This window comes from Cheilinus undulatus, linkage group 6 (assembly GCF_018320785.1).
Source record: "Cheilinus undulatus linkage group 6, ASM1832078v1, whole genome shotgun sequence".
In the NCBI taxonomy this organism is placed as follows: Eukaryota; Metazoa; Chordata; class Actinopteri; order Labriformes; family Labridae; genus Cheilinus; species Cheilinus undulatus.
In genome coordinates, this window is record NC_054870.1 from 17,814,686 (window position 1) to 17,841,639 (window position 26,954).

At 38.4% G+C, this 26,954-nt stretch overlaps 1 protein-coding gene across 1 annotated transcript; it reads left to right on the top strand.

The window, feature by feature from the left end:
- The first annotated feature begins 312 nt into the window (after positions 1 to 312).
- LOC121511421 (acylphosphatase-2-like) lies at positions 313 to 14,098 on the top strand. Its single transcript, XM_041790096.1, has 4 exons — positions 313 to 467; positions 798 to 814; positions 3,466 to 3,575; positions 13,428 to 14,098. Exons 1-4 carry the CDS (start codon positions 398 to 400, stop codon positions 13,540 to 13,542), a joined length of 312 nt encoding a protein of 103 aa, XP_041646030.1. The 5' UTR covers positions 313 to 397; the 3' UTR covers positions 13,543 to 14,098.
- The last annotated feature ends 12,856 nt before the right edge of the window (positions 14,099 to 26,954 follow it).

The window sequence follows — 26,954 nt, forward strand, 5'->3', positions numbered from 1 at the left end:
TGCTGATACTGTTTTTAAAAACTTTTTAAGCCATTATCTGCCAATATCCTTCTGATAATAGTACATCCCTTATAAAAATGTTTATTCACAGATCCTCCAAACACCATAATCAGACTATCAGACAGAGGGCCATCATCATTATATGAAAAGATTCTCAGCAAAGGGAAAAATAAGTTTAAAAAAATGAATCCAAAACAGAATACCTAACCAAAGTTCATTTGAAACTAGGTCCTCTCTGCTGATGATGGTGAGATTTTCCTTTAAAAACTGGAGGAAGACATGACCATGTTGGTGCAGAGTGCTGAAGAGAGAGAGGGGGTGAGCGAGCACGGGGGTCTACTAACTCATTCTCTAGTCTCCTCTTCTGTTAAAGGGACAGTCTGCTTTTTCTGTCAGGATGTCTGAAAATGACTCAGCAGGAAATAACCTGGTGTCTGTGGACTTCGAGATCTTCGGTCATGTTCAGGGTCTGTATGTTTAATTCTCCTCTTCCCCTTCGTTCTTCTTCTTCTGCTGTTTTCTGCGGAGCTCTGTGAGCCAAGGCTGTAAAGTGATCTGCTGGGGCTTAATATAGGAACAAGTGCAGTTGTGCTGCTGCAGGCGGGACAGGATCTCCCTGCATGCTCACTTCCTGCAGCTCTGACACATTAGTGTGATTGTTTCAGGGTTTATACAGAAGAAATGCTAAAAACAAATGTTAACAAGAAACTTAAAAACAACTGGACTTTTTATAAAGACATGTTGCTGGTTTCTCTAATGATGTAATCTCTCTTTCTCTCTCTGTCTATTGTTGACAGGAGTCTGTTTCAGAATGGTGAGTTCCTTTGCTTTGCTTGCTCCTTTCATACCCTGCTGATTTTTCTTCTCTTTGTCAAGAGCTCTACTGAGGGACTTTTCTAGCATCTCCATGGCCAACGTGTTTTTTTTTTTTTCTGTCTTTATTGATTTCGTGTCCTGTACATGTTTAAGTTAATTTTTGTTTCAGATAGAAAATCTCAGTAGTTTTTCATCACTGTGAATCTTTGATGTGAAAAAGTAAAAGGCTGTTTCTACAATGTGCTGACACTCAGCTGTGCTTGACACCTAGCTAACGGCAGTGGTAAACATTAAAAATATACAGGAGTTATTGGTCTTGATGCTGATGGTCTCTTTGGTTGTTTAAACTTAACAAAAGGCACCAGTATTTATTTCAACCTGTTTCATAACCATCAGAAAAAAATAGTTAACTTTCCAATAAAACTAGCTAACACCCTTATCCCACTATTCTTTCTTGTCAACCAAGTTTTTAAAATGGACAAACAATGGCATCGTTTTTTCCTATCCTCTTAAAACCAAATCCATAGCGCCTTTGTATGAGTGTACACTGCATCCTCACATCTACATGTTTGTAATGGATGACCATGTGGTCACTGTTGTCAAAGTTTCATACCTAGGTTCAGTTTAGTGATAGTATTAGATCAGGTAACTAAATGATGTATGTTTAACACATTTGCTAAGTAGCATGTGGTTTGTTTTTTAGAAGAAGTGACTGGTGGCTTTGGGTTAAACCTTTGATTATGGAGGTTTGAAAACAACATCGTGGATGAGTTAAATTAGAAATGAACCTGAGTTTGTACACTGCATTCAAGCATTTTGTACACAGCAGGTCAGACTTTTTACACCTATTCACTCCATAAGGTAAAGGCTGCTATGAAGCAGATACAATATTAATTAGAGGTGCCAGTGTAAATGCATCAGTTGTGTTAACTAGGTTCATAATTTGTGCATACATTTTTAATCCTTATTTCTGTATCCAAACAGGAAGTCAGTTACCATTTATTTAAGATGGTGCATAAATCCGAAATAAAAAAGGATAGTTTTTAATGCAAATAAGTGGATTCATAAAATGGTACAAAATGGGGGCTTAATCACAATTAACTAAAGAAATTCTGAGTGTAACTGCAATTAAAAATTGTAATAATTTGGCAGCCTGTATTAACAACTCCTATTCATCCACACCTATCCACATTCCCAAACTACTGATGCTACAGTGGGTATGATTGAACCTGAGTCACATCAGGAATGTTAATCAAGGAATATGCCCATATTTTTCACAGAAAGGACATGATCTCACTTCTCCTTTTCAAAGTCCTTCTTAGCCTGATGTCCATTTCATAGCCACTCCCAAAAATGTGTAGAATTCAAATACCATGCCATCAAACCAGTGTTAATTTGGTCAACTAAAACTATGACTAAAAATGTTTGCCGACAGCCTTTTTTGTCATGATGAAAACTAGACTAAGACTAACAAAAATAGATCTGTGATGACTAAAACTAACAAAAACTAAGTTAAGTTTTCATCAAGATGACTTAAACTAGACTAAAATATAATGAAGTTTTTGTCAGACATTCAAAATCTGTGATATTTCTCCACTGTGGATAAATCTGTCAAAAACTATGCAGCTGTAGCTCAGCTGTAGAAAGCAGGGACCCTTTGACAGGTTGCATAGAACACACTACCATGATTTGGTACCAGATTTAGGAAAGAAATAAAAATGCTTGGGCTAAAAGTAAAGTACTAAAATGTGAGGACTTTTATGGACTAAAACTAGACTAAAATGTTTTGGAGTTTTCGTTGACTAAAATTAGACTAAAACTAAAAAGGACAGAAACGACTAAAATGTGACTAAAACTAAAAGACATATAATCAAAACAGTGTTAATTTTGGCAGCTATTTTTAATTTTACCCTTAGTTTTAGCCTTTGAATAAAATGCATTTTAGTTTCAGCAGCCTCATATTTTCTGTCATTCATAATATCCCTCTCAATTTAATAATTAATCTCATGAGAACAAAAAGCTGATTTTGAAGGATAAATTGTTTTATATATTTATAGGATAATTTTTTTTCCAAAGATAAAAGGACAAAATGAGAAGTTGATTCATTACATACTGCCTGACAACTGTTTTAAAGATCATCGCTATGACTGTACAGGGTGATTCATTATGGAAGTGACTAAAGATACATCTGATTCATTTATTTGGCAAATCAGTGGTACTCTTTCCTTGACTTGCCATTTTAAAAGTGTCACTGACCAAAACAAAAAACATTTATCATCCAAACATACATATAGCCTGGGTTCCAACAAATATTCATGACTTTATTGCCATGATCTTCATTCCAAGAGACTAAAAGGTCTTTCAAGCCCACAGTTTTCAACCAAAGTCTCATGCCCTGTAGAAAAATTAACTGGTATGTAAAAAAGCCAAATCTGATATTGAGTGCTGTGAGGCCCATCACAAACTCCCAGTATTAGTACTGATCCATTGCTAGGCCTTTTTTAGGGATAAGGTTACAGAAATTATTTTTAGACTTTGGTTCCAGCAAGTGAAAGGTACTGAATTTCTACCCCCCAAAAAACAGTTTCTAACACCTCTGTTGCCAAAATTTTCGTTCAGTTTTAACCGCTTCCTCTCTTCCTCCTTCAGTACACAGAGAAGGAGGGTCTGCGGCTCGGCCTGGTTGGCTGGGTGAAGAACACCTACAGTGGGACGGTGGTGGGACAGGTGCAGGGTCCGGCTGGCATGGTGGAGGAGATGTGAGTACAGTGTTACACTGCTACACTAAAGATAGGGGTGCAGCAGAATGACAGGAAGATGCTTTTTTTATGTATAAACTATTCTTTTGCAAACTTTGATGTCCGACATGTCAGAGACAGCTGACATCAGGAAAAAGAAACAATCTTACAACAATATGTGGTAATTCCTTCAAATGCACTTCCAAAAGTCCTAGAAAATTTCAGGTGGGTTGTCCCTGAAAACTTTACAGAATTTTTTCATACACTCGCCTCAAGGGGGAGGATATCCCTGTCACACTGAGGTAGGATATATGAAGCATATTGCAAAAATTGAGGATAAGGCAACAGAGTCGTATACAGAATGGACCGTTTTTGCCTAATGTCAATGCTATTTAAAGTTTGATGAATTCAAAAGAGCAGATAAGAGTACATCAAACAGAAAACATAAAGCTGTGTCATTACGTACATCACCATGATATTAACATTATCCCCTCCACTTACTGTGACTTTTCCTTAATATTATCAGCTGCATCATGCAGAATATTTACTGAGCGGCTGATGGGAGAAATTCAGGTAAAAATCAGGTTGAAAAAATATTGGCAATTTGGCTTTACACGAGCAGTACACCTGAAAAAATCAGAAAACTTTGGGACGTTTTTTATGTGGGTGTGAAAGGCACCATGTGTCTCTTTCTGTTTGGTCAGTTTTTTCAAGGTGTATAAACATGAACATATACCTGATGATAATTGTGCAGACCTAAACACTGCCAGTAAACCCATGAGAAACATGCTTTTTTCCATCACTGATGTTGGAAGCAGAAAATCTGATCATCTTAAAGAAGGCTGCAGTCTGATCACACAGTGGAATTTAAAGCTTAATGTCAGACATCAGTGCTCTGCTGAGAGCTTTAGTTTTATGTGCACCAAACTAGGTTTGTAGCGTTTTTAATAATGCTGCCACTAGATGGCAATGTTCCCCTTCTCAACAGTACCCTTCAGTAGAGCTGAAGTTTTCTATCATGTCACGCCGAGAGCTGCATTAAATGTAGGTATTTCCAAATACCTATGAAGAAATATTTTTTTATACAAAGGCTAATCATAGACAAGCTCTTAAACACATCATAAAAGGGTGCTGTGTTTGATTATTGTTTTAAAAAATGTCCTCTTTTCCACACCTCCTCCTCTCTTGTACTTCCTATTTGGGTTAATGACCCCAACCAATAATCAATCATCAGACTGAAGCCTGAGCTCAGCTGGTTTGAATTCCCTCACTGTCCGATAGGAGTGATGTCACCAGGGTGTGGACGTCTAGTTTAGATGACATCACTGCCTCCAAGGATAATACGAACACACACACTGGCAAGAGGAACACTGATATAATACTAGATGTTTGTTTTCAACTTCATGCAGCTCCATGTGGGTGGAGCTGATTATTAATGCTGCCAGCCCAGGAGGGATAAATATCCTATATAGACACTGAAACAGCTACACTAATGTTAAAAACAAATAAAAGGTTTTCAAAAGGGGAAAAGCAACAAGGAGAAAAGTATATGGAGGTATTCAAAAAGATAGGTCACTACATTTGCTGTCTAAATAGAAGTGCAGCAGCTCTCGTTATCTTTAAACTCATTCCAAAATGTATAGCACTTTTATCTTAGAAAATGCTTAGAGGAAAAGGAAATAAAGGACTCAAAAGCATGCAAATGTTGGGACTTTTATGCCTCCATGCCTGGGGCAGCCAGGGCCAAAGGCAGTGTGTTGAAAAGTTGTCTGTCCATAAATATGTCTGTAAATAATTATACACTATTTGATCAAGGGATTGACTGAGGGATTTTCTTACAACTTTACACGCATTTCCTCTCTGACTAGAGATAACCTGATTAGATTTTGAAGGTCAGCTTCAGTGGGCCTTGTAAACCATCCAAATCATTTCCTCCTGAATCTCATATCTCAGGGATTCTTTGGGAGATTTCCTTCAAAATGTGCATAAATGTGCACTCTGACTCAAGGATGAACTCATTTGATTTTGACAGCCATAGTTTAATGGTCATTGTCACTGGGTCTCAAAACCAGCCATTGCTCATATTTCAATATCTCAAGAGCACTTTGAGGGATTTTCTTCAGACTCTGCACTCTCACTCAAGGACAACCGTCAGACTCAAGAAGTCGCAAGTTCAAGGTCATTGGGCCTTATGTTCATCCCTTGCTTGCATTTCAATATCTCAGAAATGTCTTAAAGAATTGTTTTAACTTTTCAAAAAGGTCCACCCTGACTGAAGGATGAACTGATTAGATTCTGGAGGTTATAGTTTAAAGATCATGCTAAATGGGCCCCATGTTCATCCCTTACTTGTTAGCATAATATCTCAAGAACACTTTGAGGGGATTTTCTTTCAACTTTACCTAGTTTTCCACTCTGATTTAAGATAATGTGATTAGATTTCTGAGGTCAAATGTCAAAATAGTTTGGCCTCAAATGCATCTCCTGCTTCTAATTCAATATCTCTAGAACACTTGGTGGAATTTTCTTCAAACTTTGCATGAACTGATTACATCATCTTCACCCCTTTATGACTGAAAATTCAAACTATCACAGAGAGCACTCAGCCCTTTTTCTTGACCCATCGCTGTACTTTCAATATCTGAAAGTTTCATACCTTGTAAAGTCATGGGTGATAATGTAAGTTAGATCTATTTCTGTCTATCAGAGTGTTTCATACATAATGAAAATACAAGTTGTTGCTGACCGTCTCTTGATGATGTAGATTTTTTAAAATTCTTTGGTTTTTTCAACATTACTTACAGTTGGTGAACTGTAACACCTACACACTATTTAGGATGGGATTTCTAGTGTCAAATTTCAGGCCAATGCTTCAAAAAGAGATATAAAAACGTCTTTACAGAATATTATGAGTGCAGAGGATGTTTTGGACCAGGATAACTGACTGAATCTGCAGTTATATATGTGTTCAAGTCATAAAGAAATGGATTGAATCATGACCTGCTTGTGCACATTAAAGCTCTATGAGAGGCAGTACAGCCCTACCTGTGTTTTTTTTCTCTGATGTCAAAAAAACACACTTTATATTGATCTGATATCCACATCAGATGAAAAAAGTGGTTTATACTTGTATTTTTATAAGCCCTGTCTTTGCTCTTTCCAGCAAGTGTTTATGTTTTTAAGAAGTTAAGAATTGAAGTGGAGGCACTAAATGCCATGACATAAGACAGGGTATTTTTCTCAGTTTTGATCATATCTAAAACATAACTCCAGATGCAGCTACATCAGTTTAAAGTTATAATAGAAGGAAATTAAAGCTGATTCAGCTTTTGTGCTATAGTTTGGTTAAACAGCTGTTAATGGTTATAACCTCACTGTGACATTCACACCCTCTTCATTAAGGAGATTAAACACACTTAACAATTTCCGTCCATTCTATCAGCCATCTTTTCAGTGTTAACACGTCCACTCTTACATCCTTCCTGTCAACTCCACTTTCACCATGACCTCACTTCCTGCCGGGCCTGGGAAACAGGAAGCAGCTGTTCCTCTTGATGGAGAAAAAAAAGAGGGAGGGAGGAAGGGTAATATAATGGACAGAGGAATGGAGGAAACAGGGAAATGTATAGGAGTGGAAAAAAAGGAGAGCTGCAAAAGAAGAAACAAAGTGAGAAGAGATAGGAGTCAGATAAAAAGGGAGAAAGAATAAGAAAGTAGTTAGTCACAGAGGGTGGAAGAGAAAATAAAGACCGGCTGGTGGTGGGAGGAAAATGTGTGGGTGGTTTCCTTTTTTTACTCAAGAGAAAATTCCTAGAGAGCACTGAGCATGAAGGATGAGGGAACAGAAGATTTATGAAATGAATTTGAAATGAAAATTATGTGGAAAAGTTAAAAGACACGAAGAAACAACAGATGCGTGAAATTCATAAATAGTGGGATAACACAAATCCAGAAGCTTCTTAAACTGACACTGACATGACGTTGTAGTCCCAAACCGAGGTGCACTGCAAAGGAGAATAAACTCCATTGAGAACTGCATCACACAAAACATGGCGACTTTAGACATGTCAGCACACAACTTTTGTTGTTTTTGAAAAGAAAACAACTCACTGCTGTTCTTTGTTCTTTTTTTAATGTCATCAAGTTCTAAAAGAGAGCGCTTTAGCAGTGTCCGCACTAATCTCTTCCACCATAACTGCACTGGTCTGTTCCCACTGCTTGCTTACATCACGACTCTGTGGCTCCCGAAAGTACTGCCCTTCGATGTTGATTGGTCCTGTCACTTTCTAACCGAGCCCAAACAGTTCAGACGGGAGATTTGCAAGATGGATTTGCCAGTAAGAAACACAGAAATGGATGTGTCATCTGCTTTGCAAGGTTAGAAGCTTCTGTCATTTGTTAAAACATCAAAACATCATCATTGTAAATGTTCTTTGCTTTTTTTAATTGCTTTAAAGTTCAAAAGTCTTGTACTGGGATGATCTTGGAGAAAAGTAGCATTAGTTTCCTGTTGCATAGATGTGTCATAAGCTGTTTTCATAGTGCATTTCGACAATACCGTTTTAACGAAGCACTACTGTCTTTATGCTTTAAGACATTCGTTTTAGATCAGCAGCACTGGTATTTGGTACCCTTGTTTGTTATTCTTCTCTATTGTGTTACAGTGTTGCAGAATCGTGAGGGAGCATGGCACAGTGGGAGCCCCACATACGCAACAGACATGCACTCAATCAGCTCTGCTCTTCCTGGGCTAAGCAGAGTCTAGAAGGTTATTCTACATGTTATGTTTGACTGCAGTATAGACTGAGACATATTTGATAGAAATAAAGCTGAATTTAATTTTGGAACACTCTAAAAGGTTATATTCTTTAGTTACCGACAAACATGCAGCTAGAAAAGGTTGAAATATTGTCAGTCCAACTAAAAGAGCTGTCATAATGGCAGAAATCTGAATTTGTGACATTGCTAGCTAAAATCAAACTGTATTACTCAGATACCACAGCATCAAAACTGACCTTCTGGACATCATTTTGACAGTAAAGGCACTAAATAAAATGTATTGGCTGACTGGCAAATTCTACAGTTTACAGTGATAGAGGATGAAGGGCAGAGTGGAGAGAGGAACTCGGCAGGCAGAGGGAGGCAAGTCTTCTACATCAAACAAGATGTAGCTAATGCTTTCCTTTAAAACTTTGGTACTTTACCACCGAAAGTATTGGGTATTGCATTTTTTTAAAGCACACTGTGTCAGAAAAGTACCAAATTATCATAAATGTTGACAGTCTTTGACAACCAGTCTCTGGCCCAGGCTTGAATATCATAAATGTTAAGCATAGCAGGAGTTATCTGCCTTCAGTTATCACTGTATAAGCTGGAGGTATTGTGTTCCCACAAGGACATCTTTTTTTTTTTTTTTACTCCTGTGCAAATCAACCATGTCCGTAATAGGGAATAAAACTTCTAGGGCACATTACCTACTGTATCTCAGCTCACACAGAGGTCCACAGGTAATTCTAACCCCATGCAAATCAGCATCTCTGTAACTTAGGGTGGGAATTTTATTTTTCTTACAGTCCGTGTGACTTTTCGTGCACCTTTATCTCAACAAAAAAAATAAATAAATAAATAAAATACAGTAGGAGTAACAATGTTTTAAACACGCAAGCTATGAATAGTACTCCTCTTACAGTTAATTTCAGCTTGTGTATAAATTGGCTTTATCTCTGCTGTTTAAATGTACATGCATGTACAGCTGCTCTGCTTCCTTCCCAGTTGCTTTTTTCAAGTGCCTGGTTATATGTGAGTATTATTTAGCCGCACATTTCATGCATAACACAATTTGTGGTTTGCACACATGCACAGCACACTCAGTCATTAGGCTGCAATAGCTATTCTGAAGAGGAGGGTTGTTGTGTATGTGTAACAACCCCCAATTTATAAAGAGCATAATAACATGAACAGCATCAACAACACAAAAACTGTTAAAAGTAACAGGAGAGGTTCATTTTTAACATTAGACATGTCCCTTTCTCATTCATTAACAGTCGTTCCCAAACTTTTTCTGCCTGACCCCTTTTGGCAGATGACCGCTCACTGTACACATCAACATGTAGCAGTTTGTAAACATATGACAAACACACTGTCAGTCACAATTTCTGCAAAAAAGAATAAATATATATCTTTTTTTAAATATACCACAACATAAAACCTTTCAATTTTGTAGAAAAAAACAACTATCACCTTGAACTGCAATCACATAGTTAAACCTGAGTTGACATCAATAAACTGCTCTTCTTCTACAGTGCTGAAGTCATGAGTAGGTGTCGCTTTGCCTTGCCATGCTCCCTCCCTGTTGCAGATCTAAAAAATGCTGGAATTTTTATATAGAGAGGGAAAAAAACACGCACACGATGTCTATTGACACTGGTTATGGTATGAATAGGACACATGCAGAAAATGTTCCCTACAGAACGCAGTGTGCACAGCATTTCATCTCATGTATGAATTTTAGAAATAAAAAAACACTGTGCATTTCCATTGCTGCAGCCATACTGCATCGACATGTTTTCCTTTAGAAAACACCAAATGCAATGCACCAAACACTGACGTCAGGTGGTAATTCACAAGTTATCAGAGGTCCACACATAATGCTAGTCCCATGTGAAAAGTACTAAATTTGTAACAAAAGTATAGAGATTTTACAATGTGAAAGGAGCTTGAATTTTTTGGTTTTCACTGTTTAATATTAAGGGTTGACCAATACTGGTTTTTCAGGGCTGATATGGATACCAGTTCTGGGTAGTGCATGAGACTGACAGCCAATAGTCATTTGTTATGAAAAACAATTTACTTCATGTGACAAAAGTAAACCTGCATGGTTAAAAAAATGGGGAAAATAAACAATTTAGTACAAACTCTGTCAACATGAGAGCAACACAGTAGCAGCAGGAAACAGGAAGTGATGCTGTACACTCCCTGTGTCAGCACCACCCAGCCCTGAGTGTTGATTGGCTGGTAGTTGTGTGACATCAAGCCAGTCATAGTGTTGTGGGCAGGACATTAGGTGAGACTGTAGAGTGATAAAAGCCAGAGGAGCAACACACCTTGTATTTAATCAGTTCTATCAATAATCGGTAAAATAAAATACTGATACCAATAACCGTATAAATGCCTAATATTGACATCAAAAATTGGATCAAAAGTGGACAATCGATCTATCCCTTTTCATCACACAACCTGTTATCTGCTTGCCAACCTGACAGAAAGGTCATCAGGAAGAAGGGAAATTGTTATTAGCTGAAAGGGAACACATTGTCATTGCCATAACAGAAGAAGACATATTCCTGTCAATAAATCACTTTTCACGCTGTGAATTCATAAATGGACAAAAACAGTAGTCTAGTTAAACTGCCTATCAAACCACAACTGTAGCTTGACTTCACTACACATGTACATGTACTAAGAGGTTTGTGAATTCCTTAATAGAGTGAAAAAATAGGTCACATGATACTGCACATGTCATTGGTTGTTGATGTCATGTCAGTGATGTCCTCATAAGAATAAGTACCAGTGTGTGTGTGGATCATATAGATCAGTGTGTTGTTTCAGAGGAAAACAGCAGCAGATTACAAACCAGCAAACATCCAGCTGTGGAGACTTAACACTAATCTGTGCATGTGTGTTTTTGTGTGTACAGTAGAGTAGTGGGTCAAACATCACATCAGTCGACTGTAGATGGAGAAGTTTTTTTGCCAAAATTGAGAAAGTAGGACATCTCATTCCTCTCTCTCCCTCTCCCCCTATCTCTCCATTTATCTCTCCTCCTCATTTTCTCTTGCCCGCTCTCTCATTTCTGGCTGGGCTTTAGTCAGTGCAGCTTCGTGGATATGACCCTGATCCCCTGAAAGCTCCTCTAATCTACAAACACACCATCAGAATCATCAGATGGTCACAAAAACAGTCAGGGCTGAAACAGTCTTTCTGCTCGACACTCTCACATTCTCAGGCTTAAATATAGCTGAAGGAATGTTTGTGTTTTCCCATCATGCCCCTGAGTTACCAGATGCTTCTTTGGCCCCCAACTGACTGGTTGTGATTTTACTTAATCTACATTTTTGTCTCTGACCCTCGCCCTTTGCCTGTCCTGTCATCTCCCATGCTCTCTCTCACGGTTTCCTGTCCGTCTTCAGCTGTGCCATCAAAGAAGAAGAAAAATGACTAAAAATTACACAAATAGTTTAATGTCTCAAAAAGCACTGTTGCAAATTTCACAAACACATCGACTCATAATCTATCTAATAGCCAGACTTGCATTAATCTATTGCATAAAGCTGCTAAAGCCTTGACTAGCCTTAGTAGGATTTATTTACTATGAATTTTGGGTAAAAAGAGACCTTTTCCAAAACCAAAACATAGCTGACATAGTAATCACAAAGTAAGACAGGCCCTACACCACAGACTAGACTAAAATACCTTGAAACTAGTCCCTGTGCTCTCCCACCTCTCATACAAATGTTCTTCCATTAAAGCTTGTCTTAAGTTTACACATAACTACATACCCAGTCCATGCAGCCCATGCATCTGTTCTAAAAACATGCAAACAAATATTACTGCAAGATTGCAATCATGCAAGACCTTTCTCCAAGTCAGATACAATGCTCAGAGAAAATTGTAGGGTCAAACAATGCAGCAGTATCAACCAGCTGTTATCTGTCATTGGGATCCAAGTTTCAAAATGAGAAGTTTGTTTCTAGGGAGAGAGTGAGGGCATTTGCGGCGTTTTCATCAGGACACATAATTTCTTCATTAAAAGAGTAAAGAGCAGCATTGAAAGCATAAATTGGAGGATCTTAGGTCTTGTCCACATGGAGACAAAAATGATATATTTCAGTTTCGTTTTGAAAAAGTTTTCTGTAAACACAGGATCTTTTCAGGAAATGTCCGCGTAAGCATGGAACGTTAAAAAAATGTGAAGTTTATTTATATTTACTCACAAAAGTACAAGTACACAAAAAAGCTACTCAGTTGCAGTAATTTTAATAAATGTTATTGGTCACTTTTACACCCTTGGATGGAGGATAGTGATGATGGCTGCCTGTGGAACTTGTGCTATGTAGTTTACTCCCCAGGGCAGCGCATGCCTTCTGCAACACATATTGTCATTGTAATTATCCTGTAGTGAATATGAAAGAATGTTGGCCAATTCACCCTAAAAGATTTTTTTATGAAAAACTCTGCCCTTTCCTATGTACGGTCTATGGACTGTTGTCCAGATGGCTGTGAAACTTCCCTTTGATATATGAAACAGACTATCCAGGGTGTCAGGTTTGGTATGGACCATATGGAAATTTATGTTTACCTACAGCTGAGAAAGTTTATTTTCAGGTTAGTCTGATTCAAACTGGACTTCAAAATTCATGTCAAACCTTAGTCTGACTAAAATTGACTTAAGTTAAATACCTCTAAGTTGGACATTTTTCCCAACAAAAGCTGGCTCTGTCGCTGACAAAAAACAGCTAATAGAACCAGAATCCATGAAGGATATTTCACAACTCTTTTGAATTGTCTTTTTCACTACCTCCACTCCCATACTAAATAGTATATCACTGTGTCCTTTAAAGACCATGTGGCAACTTAAGGTAGAAAAGCTGTTAAAGATGCACCAGTAGCACCAGCTGAATAGTGAAAGGATATGAAGAGATAGACTTTAACTGTTTTGTTTTTTAAACAAAACAGACATGCCTTCTACATATGTGCTGAAATTGAACCACTGTAACAACAGAACAGGATCATTGTTTACATGTCATATGGTGGTAAAGCTGTGCAGTGGTTACTGAGCATGTCTGTAGTATTTTTAATGTGTGTTTCCTACAGGAAGGTGTGGTTGAGTAAAGAAGGAAGTCCTTCCAGTCGCATCACCAGAGCCTCCTTCACCAACCAGAGAAGCATCAACAAGCTGGAGATGTCTGGCTTCAAGACTCGCTTCTGACCAGCTCATCAAATGTAACCTGAGGAGCCTCTGTTCCTGACCCCAGTGCAGCAACACTGACAGTTGTCTTTGGTGTTCATTCTGAATCATAGCTTACCATTGTGATCTCAGCTTTGATGTTATATCTATGCTTTTATCAATTCAGTGAATGAAGACTTTCGTATGATGTCCTGGAGTTACAGTTTCAAAATTAAATTCTTTACAGGCTCAACATGTGCTATCAGATAAATCTATATTTCATCAAGGTGTCATTGGTGGGAAATGTAACAGTTATCTTGATTTAATTGATGCATCTATGCCAATATCTAAAACAACCCACAGCTGTAATATCCACTCTGTGTATAAATAATGTGATTATAGCATTTTGTTACAACTCTTATCATTTACTTTTTTAAATTAAGATTAGTTATCTGTTCAGTGTAACTCAAGGTTGAGTTGAATTAAATGAAGTGACTACTGAATCCATTTTTCTCATTTTATGCAGAGAATATCAGAAAATACCTACATTTCTTGGACAAGCCTGTTTTATGTAGTGTATCATTTACTCTACAGTCAATTAACTTTAATTATTTCATCCATCCATATTTAATTTCAATTATCAATTTACTATCACACCATCTTACAGCTTGGTCTCGATTCTGCATTACATTTATTAATACTGGTAGACATGTCAAAATGCCTCTGAATGCTGCCAACATTCAGGCCACACAATAGCTGTGTCTCAATTCAGGGTTAGCACCTAGGACCCAGTTTTACAACGTCACAGGGGAATCTTGCAGCTACTGACCAGGAAGTTTTTTGTCAGATGAGAGCATATCAACCGACCAACTGACTGGAAGGTGTTAGCTCTAACAACGTGAAGTGGGTATCTCATTTTAATAGGCAATAAATGACAACCTAGCTTGAAAAATACTCCTGTTTGGTCAACCAGCTACACAGCTGTATACCAGTAAATACAGGAATAACTAAAGGCAAAATTCATCCATGGAAAAGTATCATTCTTGGCAGATATCTTAATCATAACATGACAAAACAACACAGTTAATGTGCAGTACTGTCTTTCCTGTTGAGACAGATTTATTGGGCAGTCACTTAAGAAATGAAAACACTTTAATTTAAAAAAATGCACAGCTACCTCCATTTGCAGTGACATGGCCTGATAGGCTTATATAATGTTGCAGAGTTGTCTATTGCAAGTAGATACTATTTTAAATCTCTGTTGATGTGAGTTTTCGTTTTGACCGGGGCTTTACCTGCTTGTTTCTGTGAGCTGCTCCAGTCGCCTAAAAACATCAACAACTGCACTGAAAATAGCTAATACAGATTACATTTTGTAGCTTAACCTATTACCTATGATTTTAAAGGTATTGAAGTTCCACCCCCTTTAAATTTCAACATAGTTATTATCATTTATTTGCTTAGTTAAAACTAATTCATTACATTTCAAAGTATACGAGGCCTGCTAAATCTGCCAGCTCATTTGAATTGGCATGCAACAAGTGTCCAGGCATGTTTGGCCCCGAAGGATGCGCTTGATGGATCCTTTGTCACCGTTTGAAAGAAGGATGAAGTTGTCAGCTTGATTTGAATGAGTCTTTGAAATTGGCCTCTTCAGATGCGCCCTCTGAGGATTGTAGCCTCTGAATTCAAACATAGCTAATGAGCAATGTAGCAGTATGGCTGCTATGTAAGTTAGCCAATTTTTATATCCAGTTAATAAGGGTTCAAGTTAAAAACACTGTAGGTTTTGCATGATATGATTAATTAGTAAAGAGTTAAGTGTTTTTAGTTATGCAAGCAACTGTCAAGACAAAATAAAATAAAAAGAAAACAGTACATAAAAAACTTTCCAAATAAGCGGCAGACATCTTGGCCCTTACCCTTCCCTGTTTTTTTGGGTTGTTGGCATCCAATATGTTTCTTTGCTGCTGACTACTGGTTTCATCTCATTTCCAGGCTGAGGTTTAAAACTACTAGATGTGCCAACCATTTGTGATGTGGAATTGACTCTTCAAACAATCAAAATTATACCCTTTAAAGCAGTTGTGTAAAGTTTTCATTCTTCAACTAAACTACATTAGAATACAACACCCCATCACCTGTGGACTGATCCTATTAAATCACAGCAGGAGAATCTATGACCAGCTGTCAGGGCAACAACAAAAACCCTGACACAGCAGTAACACAGATTGTATTTACTGCTGAGACTCACTGCGTGCTTCTGTGCATTTATGTTTCAGAAGGAGAGAGTATCTTTGGGAAATCTGATCTTTATGAACCAAATTGTGAAACACTGCAGGGATCTTTTAAAATGAATTTCCTGTCCATAAATAACAGCCTTTTATTTAAAGCATCCTGATCATCAGTACAGTTGTGTTAGTGTTAGTGTCAGAGCTCAGAGATCGACTCTCCCTGGATACGCTGTTAAAAGTGGACGCTTTGTCGTCATGCCAACCCATCCCAAGACATTGCTCACATATACACACAAAAACAGACACACAATCAGCACCAGAGATGGGGGGGGGGGGGGGTCCTGTTTGAATAGGATGTTGATGTAATGACACACTTATATAACAGTAACAGACAGGCACAATCACTGCTGGAGCACAGGATGGACACACTGACCCTCCATGCACGGTCATATGATGGCGGTTTAGAGGACTGTAAAGGATTAATAGCTATAAGAGTTTTTTCAGCAGGAAATAGAACTCAGTCTTCTAGTTTTATTCTCTTAAAGTCTCCATAAAGCCTTTATGTAAACATACATGTTATATATCATCAGCCTGTCAAGGTACTCGGTCCATCCTATTGTTGTAGGTTAAAAGAACATCTTTTTTCCCCTACTTTAGTTCCAGCAGCAGAACAAACTACATTTTATGAAATAACCAGACTATATCGTGTACTATTTTCTTTGTATCAACTGCCTTGAGACACAGGACACTAGGTTATTTTACTTAACTTTCTGATGTTATAGAAGGAACTGCTCCTTTAAATTTGTAATGCCCGTTTTAAATTGGTGCAACACAATTAATGTAATTGCATTTGCAATTGTAATGTCAAGCTGTGGTATTGCATAACCACATAATAGGCTGCAATTGTTTTTGAATCAAGTAGTACTTGGAAGGTTTACAGAAATGCATGCAGAAAGCCCTTTAAGTTTACAATAGTGCCACTGCGTTTGCACTTTGTATGTGTAACATTATTGTCAAAAAAAGGAAAATATTTTATTTGAGTCAAAAAATAGTTATTTTGAAAGCAGTATTGTAAAAAACTTCTGTTTTTTATTTGCTACTGAATATTTGTATGTTTTGAGCAGAGAAATAGACTTTTCAAAGCAAAGACATTTTAGACAATCCCAAAAGACTGCATCCTTCAGGATGTGCTTATAATGTCAAGAAGAAAACTTCCAGACTCCCCTTACCTGATGGTTAAACAATGAGTAATGTATGTTTTTTTGTATTTCATGCACTGATCAGGTTGTTGGTGAAGAAAAAGAAAAAAATATTAGACTTGACCTGTAAACATATTTGTGCATTTTCAAAATTACATTGGGAAAAAAGTTTATTTGTTCAGTTGTTTTTTTTGTTTGTTTTTTGAGTGTAACTTACCTATGAGCCTAAAATCAGATTAAAACAGACTGTATTAAAATCAAGATAGTGATCTGGCCAAAAGGGAAAAAAGGTAATGTACTGCCTACCCCTGTGTAAAGGTATATTGTTCAACCCTTTAAAAACTTTAACTCTCTGCTTGTACCAATTATTTTTAATTTATTCAACTGATGGAAAAAAATTTGTTTCCCTTATTTATTGACACAAAAGCAAGATATTTATATACTTTTAGGAAATAAAATAAAAATTGCAAGCAACAACGCTTTTTTTTTGTTTGTAACTCAGAATAAGTACAATAAAGAAAAAAAATGTCACCATTTTCGCCTGGCTAAAGGTAACTTCAAGCCTCCATGGCAAACACAAAAAGATCACTTCTCATTTTAGCAACATCACACCTTTAACTTCAATGCTTAGAAATATATTATTGACTCTTAAATCCTTGAGTCCTTAAAAAAACTCTCCTTACACTCAAATAATGGCCTACACAAATGGAACACAGAGGCCAGCGATAAAGAAAATAAGCCTGATTAAAGCTCCATCAAACAAGCAAATGAACAGTTACCTCACTGCACAGGCGATGATGAAGAATCAACGGTCCACACCTCGTCATAGCCATGAAAAGGCAGGTTCATCCCTCATCTCAACCAGCTAGCAGGTAAATCCACACACCTTGGTCTTGGCCAATAAAAAAGGAAAACGGGAGTATCCCTTAAGGCCGGCTCAGACTACACGAATTCAGCTAGATTCAAGTCCGACTGCAACGTTGCAGCTCATTGTCAAAACTTGGGCCCGATTTAGAGTGTCAGGAGTGACACACGGTCTTGTAGTGTGACATAATTAACGACGCGTCCCACGACCACGATTCAACAAGACCAGCATGTCAGAATTTTTTGTACATTTTCGTCTAGTTTGACACCCTGTCTGACATTAACGACGTGAATCCTGATGTCTAACAACAGAACATTTGCTCATTATCTTTGCATCATTACTTACAAGATTTACCACTTCTATCCCCATTTATTCCCCTAAAACTAATGTAAACATGTTATTTTATTTTATTAACGTTATCAATGCATACCTTAAGTCTTATCTGAAGGAGAGCCAGTCCATAATGTCCTCCTTTTTATACATCCATAACTGTTATCCAAAATCCAATCCACCATTGTTTCTTATTTTACTTTTTACGAGCAAAAGACTGCTACAATCACACTGAGCGCTTCGGTTGTTGACTCACTTTGGCCCACCCCCTGACAACCTGTGAACTTGCATTCAGTCACGGAGATGGTGGTGATGTCAGCATACGGTGAGTGATCAGGATCACTCTTGTAGTCTGGCCAGGCTGTCGGCCAAGACAGGACAAGATTTGGTCACATCATCTGGCATGGTGCCATCGTGAACGACAAAAAAAACGTGTAGTCTGAGCCGGCCCTTAGTCTTGGCCACAAAGACTAGAGAATCCAAGGGAAAGGCGAGCAGGTAACAGCAAGCCAACCTGTGAAATGTACAAGAGTCAGTTCAGTTCAATGGTATTTCCTCTGTCAGCCACGAGAGTCGCTAGCTCTATGTTAGCAAACATCCTAAGAGATAGCAACTAAACGCGTTAATGTTAGCTCTCAAAACTCAGTACCTGAAGAGTGCTTGTAGCTATGTACGCAAACTTCAGAAAATAGCTTAGCTCCAACTCGACACACTGTAAGGCCTCGTTTACACAACGTTTTGCTTCGTTTTCTGTTTTCATTTCCAAAATGTTCCACGTTCAGACAGCAACGTTTTCAAAATGATCTCTGTTCACGCGAGACTACAGGAAACACTAAAAACGATGTAGTATACATGCCAGGCCAGTAGATGGCGGTGTGACTGCGTATGGGTCAAGTCAGAATCTGGTGCAGGCACAAAATACGTCTCCGCTGATCCAAGTGATGGTGAAGTAAATCAACACTTTGTTGGAGGTACAGTTAAATTCAAAAGAGTGAGGAGCACAAACAGTACACTGGTGTCGGTCATCTTTGTTTTAGTTCTGGGCTTCTCATCGGCACATGCGTTATAAGCCTACTCGCACATGGATAATTACTGCAGCCGCAGTGCGCATGTCCGTTTTCAGAAAGTGCTGGTTTCCTGTTTACACGGAGATGGAGACGGGGGCGTTTTGAAAAACTTCCACTCTGGAGCCTGTTTCCGAAAAGTTCCGTTTTCAGGCACCAAAATGCCGTTGTCGTGTCAACGGACTGCCAAAATGCCAAAACTTTTGCGTTTTCACTCGAAAACATTGTTGTGTTAACGGGGCATAAATCACGTTACCAGATAAATTAGCGACTGACTAACTGCTCAGCTAACACGCAAGGGTAATTAAGGTGGTGTCCTAGTAGCCCTTAATGCAATGTGCAATAGTGGGCGGTGACCAACGAGTGTTTGACATCGTCCACTGTCAAGCGTTAGGCATCGCCCTCTTTCAAATGGTCGTCCAATCAGACGGTTGGTCTACGTCATTACGTCATCATCACCTTTGACCAACATCATCACGTCATCAAGAAACAGGAAGTAAACAGTACACTACGAAAATGATTCAGAATGGAAAAAAACCTGTTTAAATAAAACATTTATATATACTTTTTTTGTAGATATATGGATATAAATTATGTTTTAGTTGCCATCACCTCCTCATATGGCATCAACATGTTTCACGTTCAAACACGCATGTTCTTTGTCTTTAATCATTGTATTCTCTTCAGGATAACTAGCAGGCTAACCAGCTAGCACCGTGAGACGTCTGCTACTAATGAACATAAACATTTACTGAAGTCATTAGCATTTATCTTCAAAAATCTATTATGTTATCGTTTAGAATATATAAAGTGTAACACACTTACAGATAGATTAATCTGATTTTTAATATTCAATTGATTAAAATGTATTTTTTTATCACATAAAATTCAACTGTCAATCTATTCCACTTATATTGTTGTTAAGCCTTAATTATGATGATTTTTGTGACATACTCATCATTCCATTTAGCATTTTTAAGTATTGTTTTATCCGTGGGTCGCAAACATTACTTTTTGGTGCCATTTTCCTCCAACCCCACAGGTTTCATCGGAAGGGTAAGGCAGTGTTGAGTGGGCGATGCCCAATGTTGAGCATCCCCCACACTGGGCTCCACCCCCTATTGCACACTGCATTGAAGGGCTTCTCGCGGTGTCGGCGTAAGCCGAGCATGCCCCATACTGTCTTGACCAATAATATTTAAAGAAAATTGATGTCTCTTTACATTGACCAGTTAGAAGCAGGTAATAAAATTTCACACTAAACAAACAATGGTCTGCCAAACCTCATGTTAAGGAATTCTCATTTCAAATAAACTATCAAATATTTGTCTTAAAGTGACAGTCCACTCTTTTACTAAAAAGTGTTTCTACTTTTATGCACATTTTAACTAGATGATTTTTATTTATGAATGAGACATTAACTTTTGGATTTTCACTCCTGTTTTTAACAGTGGGCTTTTAACTCTGAGAGTATAATATTTGGATTAATCCCAGGGTTACAATTAATTTTAAAAATATGAAGTGAATAAACTGTAATACATGCCATGACAGCCAGCAGAGGACTGATTATCCTGCATATTTGTTTGTCCACTGAAGTTTGATCATGCACAGCTTCTGTGAAATCCAGTGGGTGTTCAGTCTACACCGTGAAATTGTCATTCCAGACAGCAGGTCTCATGGTCTGGCTGAGTCATCTATTGTGCACATTTGGAGGATCGTAAGATTTAAAAAAATCATTTAAAACTGTCATAATATCTGTGGTGTTCCACATCGTTAAATCATTTAAGATTTGAAAATCCGTGTAACCACCACCTTCTGTCCATCAAATACATACAAGCACATCCCTCCATGTAAAATGTGCATTTCTCCTTTTCAAGATTTATTTCTTAGCTTTTATGCCTTACTCAGATAGGACAGCGGATAGAGTCAAGAACAAGGGAAAGAGAGACTGAGGAATGACATGCAGGAAGGAGCCAAAGGTCAGATTTGAATCCAGACTGCTTTGTTTTGAGGACAACAGCCTCTGTAGGCCTACATGGAGCGCCTTGACACAAGGCTGCTCATGCTCCACAGACAGTGCTCTTCTACCTTACAAGATAACAACTGCCAGTAATATGTTTCCACTGTATTCTTTGTCAAATCTGCATGACCTGTTGAATAGCTTCAGTAGCTGCACAGGACCTGAATCAGGCTTAATCAAATTAATCTCAGAGATTTCTGATCAATTACAAACTCTAATTTTGATCAGCCCACTTTAGCAAATCTATATTCATCCTTGTTCCTGTTAATACGTTTTTTCTTGGGTCTGGAATATAAGTTTGCTTCTTTTGCACACCTGAATATGAAAAGTGATGTCCAGGTGATTTTTTTAATTTATTTATTTATTTTTTATCAGAACTTTCACTCCATTTCTGAAAATATTGAAGCAAATCTACTTAACCCCAGAGAGACTGCACCTTGAAAGGCATCCTACTCTGTAAAAATCAGGCTATTTACACCAGCTGAACAGGATGCACACCTTACACAAAGTTCAATTTTTGTCTAATCAGTCCACAGAATACTTTCTAAAAAGTCTTGGAGGATCATCAAGAAGTATTTAGGGCAAATGTAAGATGACTCTGTGTTGTTTTTGGTCAACAGTGGTTTTGACCTTTGAACTCTCCAGTGGATGCCATTTTTGCCCAGTGTCTTTCTTGTCATTGAATCATGAATGCTGACCTTCACACACATGAGGCCTGCAGGTCTTAAGATGTTCTGGGCCCTTTTGTTACCTCCTAAAGCAAGCTGCAAAGCAAGCTATTCCTGAGCAGATGCTGTTCCGAGTTTCTCCATTTGTGGCTAATGGCTTCCACTGTGGTTCACTGGAGTCCCAAAGCCTTAGAAACGGCTTTACCTTTTCCAGACTGATAGATGTCAGTGTCTTTGTAAGACAACTTTTTTTCACCTCAGAAAAGAAAAAATCTCTATCTAAAAGTCTGAAAGGGCTTTTTTCTGTATTGCCAAGGCGCCATACTGCAGTGTCTTTTTTTCTTCTGACATTCTTGCACTCATGTACATGTATATGCTTAACAGTGTCCATGAAATATGACACACATTACTACAGGGCCTATACTTAAAACCTGCATGGTTAAAAAAAAACTTTGAGATGCAATGCTGACTTTCAGAGCAGTGCAGGATGGGAAAATGTCATTTGCATCAGCAATTTTCAGATTTATCTGAGTATAGTCTCGGCAGTACTGACCCAGTCAGACCTGGAAATTATCCACAGCAACCAATGATTTAAATTTAAAAATATGTGTCATCATCTCCAGGTGTCTCATTTACATTTAGCAGCTAAACCAAAGCTCATTCCAGGAAGACTAAAAACACTACTGTCTTTTCCAGCCTGCCTTCAGTCCTTTAACACCCCGGAATATAAGCCCCATCATCCTCCACCTCTAGCAGCACTTCTCACACTTTCTTTTCTGTTTCAATGCAAAATCTGGTGCAAATAATACAGCAAATAATAACACAGCCTCCTACACACTCAAACTGCTGAGAGAGGAACAGAGAGAGAGAGGGTATGTGTGTGTGTGTGTGTGTGTGTGTGTGTTTGAGAGAGAGAGAGAGAGAGAGACCACCCACACACTTCGACCACTGTGAAAAAGCTGGAATAAATCCACCGGCCTCGACCTCTTCTTCCTCCTCCTCCTCTTCCTCCGCCTCTTCCTCTCCCGGCAACCAGCTTGGCATCCTGTAGTGGTCACCATGACGACTACACTCTGTCTGGAAATGTTTGTGAGAGAGATACAGAAAGAGAAAGAAAAGTTGACGTCCTCTTGTTTCCCCACATCTCCTCCTCTTGTCTCCTCTCCTGTATCCTCTCTCTCCTCCTCTCCTTCTATATGCTCCCTTCCTCTCCTCTTCTCTCCATCCATCCATCTTTTATCTCTGAAAATCTGCCTAGCACTTCAGCAGCCCACACAGTTAGTCTTATTCATCATGACACACACAAACACACACCTGAGTGGGTGCTGACAACCAGCTGTTGCCAGGCAACATGCTGAAGTTGAGTCCAACTTTGCTGTGGGAGAAACAGTGACATTTAACTCAGGCAGCAGATTCTGTTCTGTTCTTTTCTGTTTTATTTTGCACTGGCAAATAAAACAGGGTGTATATTACAGAGCAAGGACAAAGTAATCATCGTCTAACAAGTAGCATGACTGGTGTGGGCTTAAATGAACCCTGTTTAAAGTATCAGTAGATATGAATTAAAGGTTTTCATGAGTTTCTGTAGCAATCAGACTGATTTCAAAGTACAGAGACACTGTATTTCCAGCCATGTACATCACTATATACAGCAGGTAGTATGCTTTTTAAAAGATCTCTTTCCATTAACTTTGCATGATAATAATAAACACAAAAGCAAAATGCAGACATACTGTACATTCTAACAAATTATAATGTTGATAAACAAAGTTAAAAGATGCAATCAAAACAATGAAGACTATAAATCAGGTTAAAATACATACGCCAAAGCAATAATAAAATACCATTACAGAAACGGCCTTGCTGACCTTTGACACTGGAATTGATACAGACATGGTTAGTAGACCTAAAACAGTTGACAAAGCCAGGCACACACAAGATTTTCACCCAATTCAGACAGAAATTTGAGTTGCAACTCTATTGACAGTAGGGCTAAATTTCAGCTTGATTGTGCATAATTTGTCATACAGTGTGTGTACAGGGGAACAAGATGGCCAACCACAGCCCTGACAGCTAATCCCAGTTGGCCAATTGAAATTTCTGCACGTGATTTTTCAGTTGTACAACCACACACACTCCCTAAAATGACACACTATATATATATATATATATATATATATGTATATATATTTATCCATTGATGGATGTATTTCACATGAATCTGTTAACCTCTCATGGACAGCGGAAGGACCAGACTTCAAAAAAATCTTGGCAGGTGGCTGGACAAACAATCTATCTGTCACATTCAATATCGGCCAATCAGAAGGACAATTCAAAATGAGGTTGTACCCATGTGCTGCCTATTTCACTTGTTTCTTCAGTAGACTAAAAACATCAAATCTTGGTCTTTCTGTCAGAGTAAAGCTGGTCTTTAATGAGCATGAGACATGAAGCTTGGTACTTTGTTTTCATATCATCCGGATTGCACCAAAAATGATGCCCTTGGACCTTTTCTGTGAATGAAAGCAAAAACACTCAGTGTAGCAGAGCCTTTTAGGAGTTAACTACATTTCAGTCAGGATCACCCATCATACATTTTATTATTTCATTGCAAAATGTATAAATAGTTTTATTTGGCAGAGAAGGCTCTGCTCAAAAGATGCTCCCTGGGTTAATCAAGCAGTATACTTTAACTTCCTGGGAGAAACCCCCATATGGACGAATACATTAATGACAAGGTTTACTGAAGTCAATAAATTAGTTCAAAAGCAATTAATTCATAGCAGTATGAAACTTAATATGAGGGTACAACAAGCTTTATGTTATAAAGGAGGAGGCTGGGGTGGAGGAGGCTGAGCAGCAGCAGCAGCAGCAGCAGCACTATGGTGCATCAGCATTAATGCAAGCAAATACACTGTTGTGGTAAGAGAGAGAGAGCTGTGATTGGCTGTGGGAGCACGGAGACGATAATGGGGATCAGCTGGCTGTCAGCTGATCATGGCTGGGTATATGACTACTGTGTCCTGTATGAACTAACGCGGAGCTCCCCTGACTGGTTCCAACAAGACCAGTGTGTCTCAGCATCTTTATTGTGGAACCCACATATATCATCTGCAAATGTCAAGACAGTACGATCAGTATTTGTTTGAACTATGACCATTACAAGAAACATCCTTGACCGGAAAAAAAAGAAAGATTAAACTCCATACAAGGGTGAATGTATTTGTTTGTTTCCTTCCAGAGAGCGTCATCGACATGCCGTGACCTGTGATGACGGTGACATTTTACAGAGAGAGAGAGAAAGAGAAGTGAGAGACAGCTGCATGATGGGAATTACCACCATGACCTTTGACCTTCTACTCACCATCCTCTGCCTCAAATAAAAAACAAACATGGCCGCGGTCTACTGGACATTTCATTTCTGGTGTCTGCTGTCTGAGTGATAATCCCGGGCACACACACACAAAGAGGCCAACCAAATGGTGTTTGTGTGTGAGTCATCTAGAGTCCAAAAAGACCTTCAAGGCCAGATTGCATTCTGCATCCCAACCCCCACCCCAAACGCAACACTGCACTGCTTGTCAGCTCATCTGAATGACCTTGAGACCTCTATGTGCATCATTCACAGTGTGCATAATGTGTAACATAAGGTCACAGTGATTATCATGTCATGACAGCATGATATACTGTTGTTTAAGCATCTCATTTCAATAAAAAAAACACAGCTACTGTCTCTTTAAATCTACTATATCTGATTATTTGAGCCACTAGTTTCATCAGAGGAAGACTTTGATATGTTAAATTAAACATTTCCACATCAAGCAGTGGCAGAGAAAATGACTATTCATGTAGAATGATGCTTTTGTCTATATGATAAATTATTCTCTTCTTCAAGCTTTGCATTTAGACTCCACATCCTCCAGAGGAAATTTAAGTGCTCCTAAATCACCAGATAGTCTCTAACTAATGCTTGATACTTAGGAGGAGGAGCGCTCTGGCCTTCTATAGATGTTTCTGTGGAAATGAATTAGAGCTCTATAGAGAGTACTGAGAGTGAACAGGAACAATAAAGCTGAGGGCGGCAGAAAACACCAAGCTAAACACTCTATAGTCTTTCACATGTTGATAAAAACAAAGCTCCACAGTAATTACACCTTTGTACTTAAACAATGCATCCATAACAGTTTGAAATTGTCCTTCCAGTGAGTGGTTTTACAGAGAGGCAAGTGTAGCATGAAGTGTAAACTAACAGGAACAGCCTCACATGCTTCAGCAGAGTGTTGTCCTTCTGTTCCAGCATGCTAGCTTTGACGTTACACTTTTGGCACTCACATTCTGACATGTCAGTATGTGAACAGATATTTATGCCCTTTACACCTTGCGTCCAGTGTCTATCACACAGAGGCACAGTGGTCAGACCTTCCCTGATGCCCTATCTGAGGTGGACAGAGGAAAAAGCCTGAGAAATTAGAAATCCTGACCCATTTTTATGGAACTTTCAAACTTATCAAATAAAAAATGTAGATTTTGATGTTAGAATCAAGTGCAATTACAAGACATACATGTTTTAAAAGTGCATCATTATAGAAGAGGATATGTGTCCTATTATACACATTCTCCTGTGGTAATGTATACATTTGGTTATTTTTGTAGAAATTTTGAGAAATTAAATTTTTATATTTGGACAAACTGATTGTGATGACATTTTCCTCAAGATTTTGAGGTGTTTAGTGGGAATTTGTACCCATTCATTTTGTAGAGCATTTGTGAGGTCCTTGCTTGTTCACTGGGGCACAGTCATGTTGGAATAGAAAGGGCCTTCCTGAAACTGTTGACACAAAGTTGGAAGCATAACATTGACCAAATTGTCTTGGTATGCTGAAGCATTAAGATTGTCCTTCACTGGAGATAAGGGTCCTAACCCCATACCATTATCCCTCCTTCACCAAACTTCACCATTGGCACAATGTAGGTCACATTCTCCCAGCATCCGCCGAACCCAGACTCACCCATCTGACTGCCAAACAGAGAAGGGTGATTCATCACTCCACAGAACATGTTTCTGATTTCACTG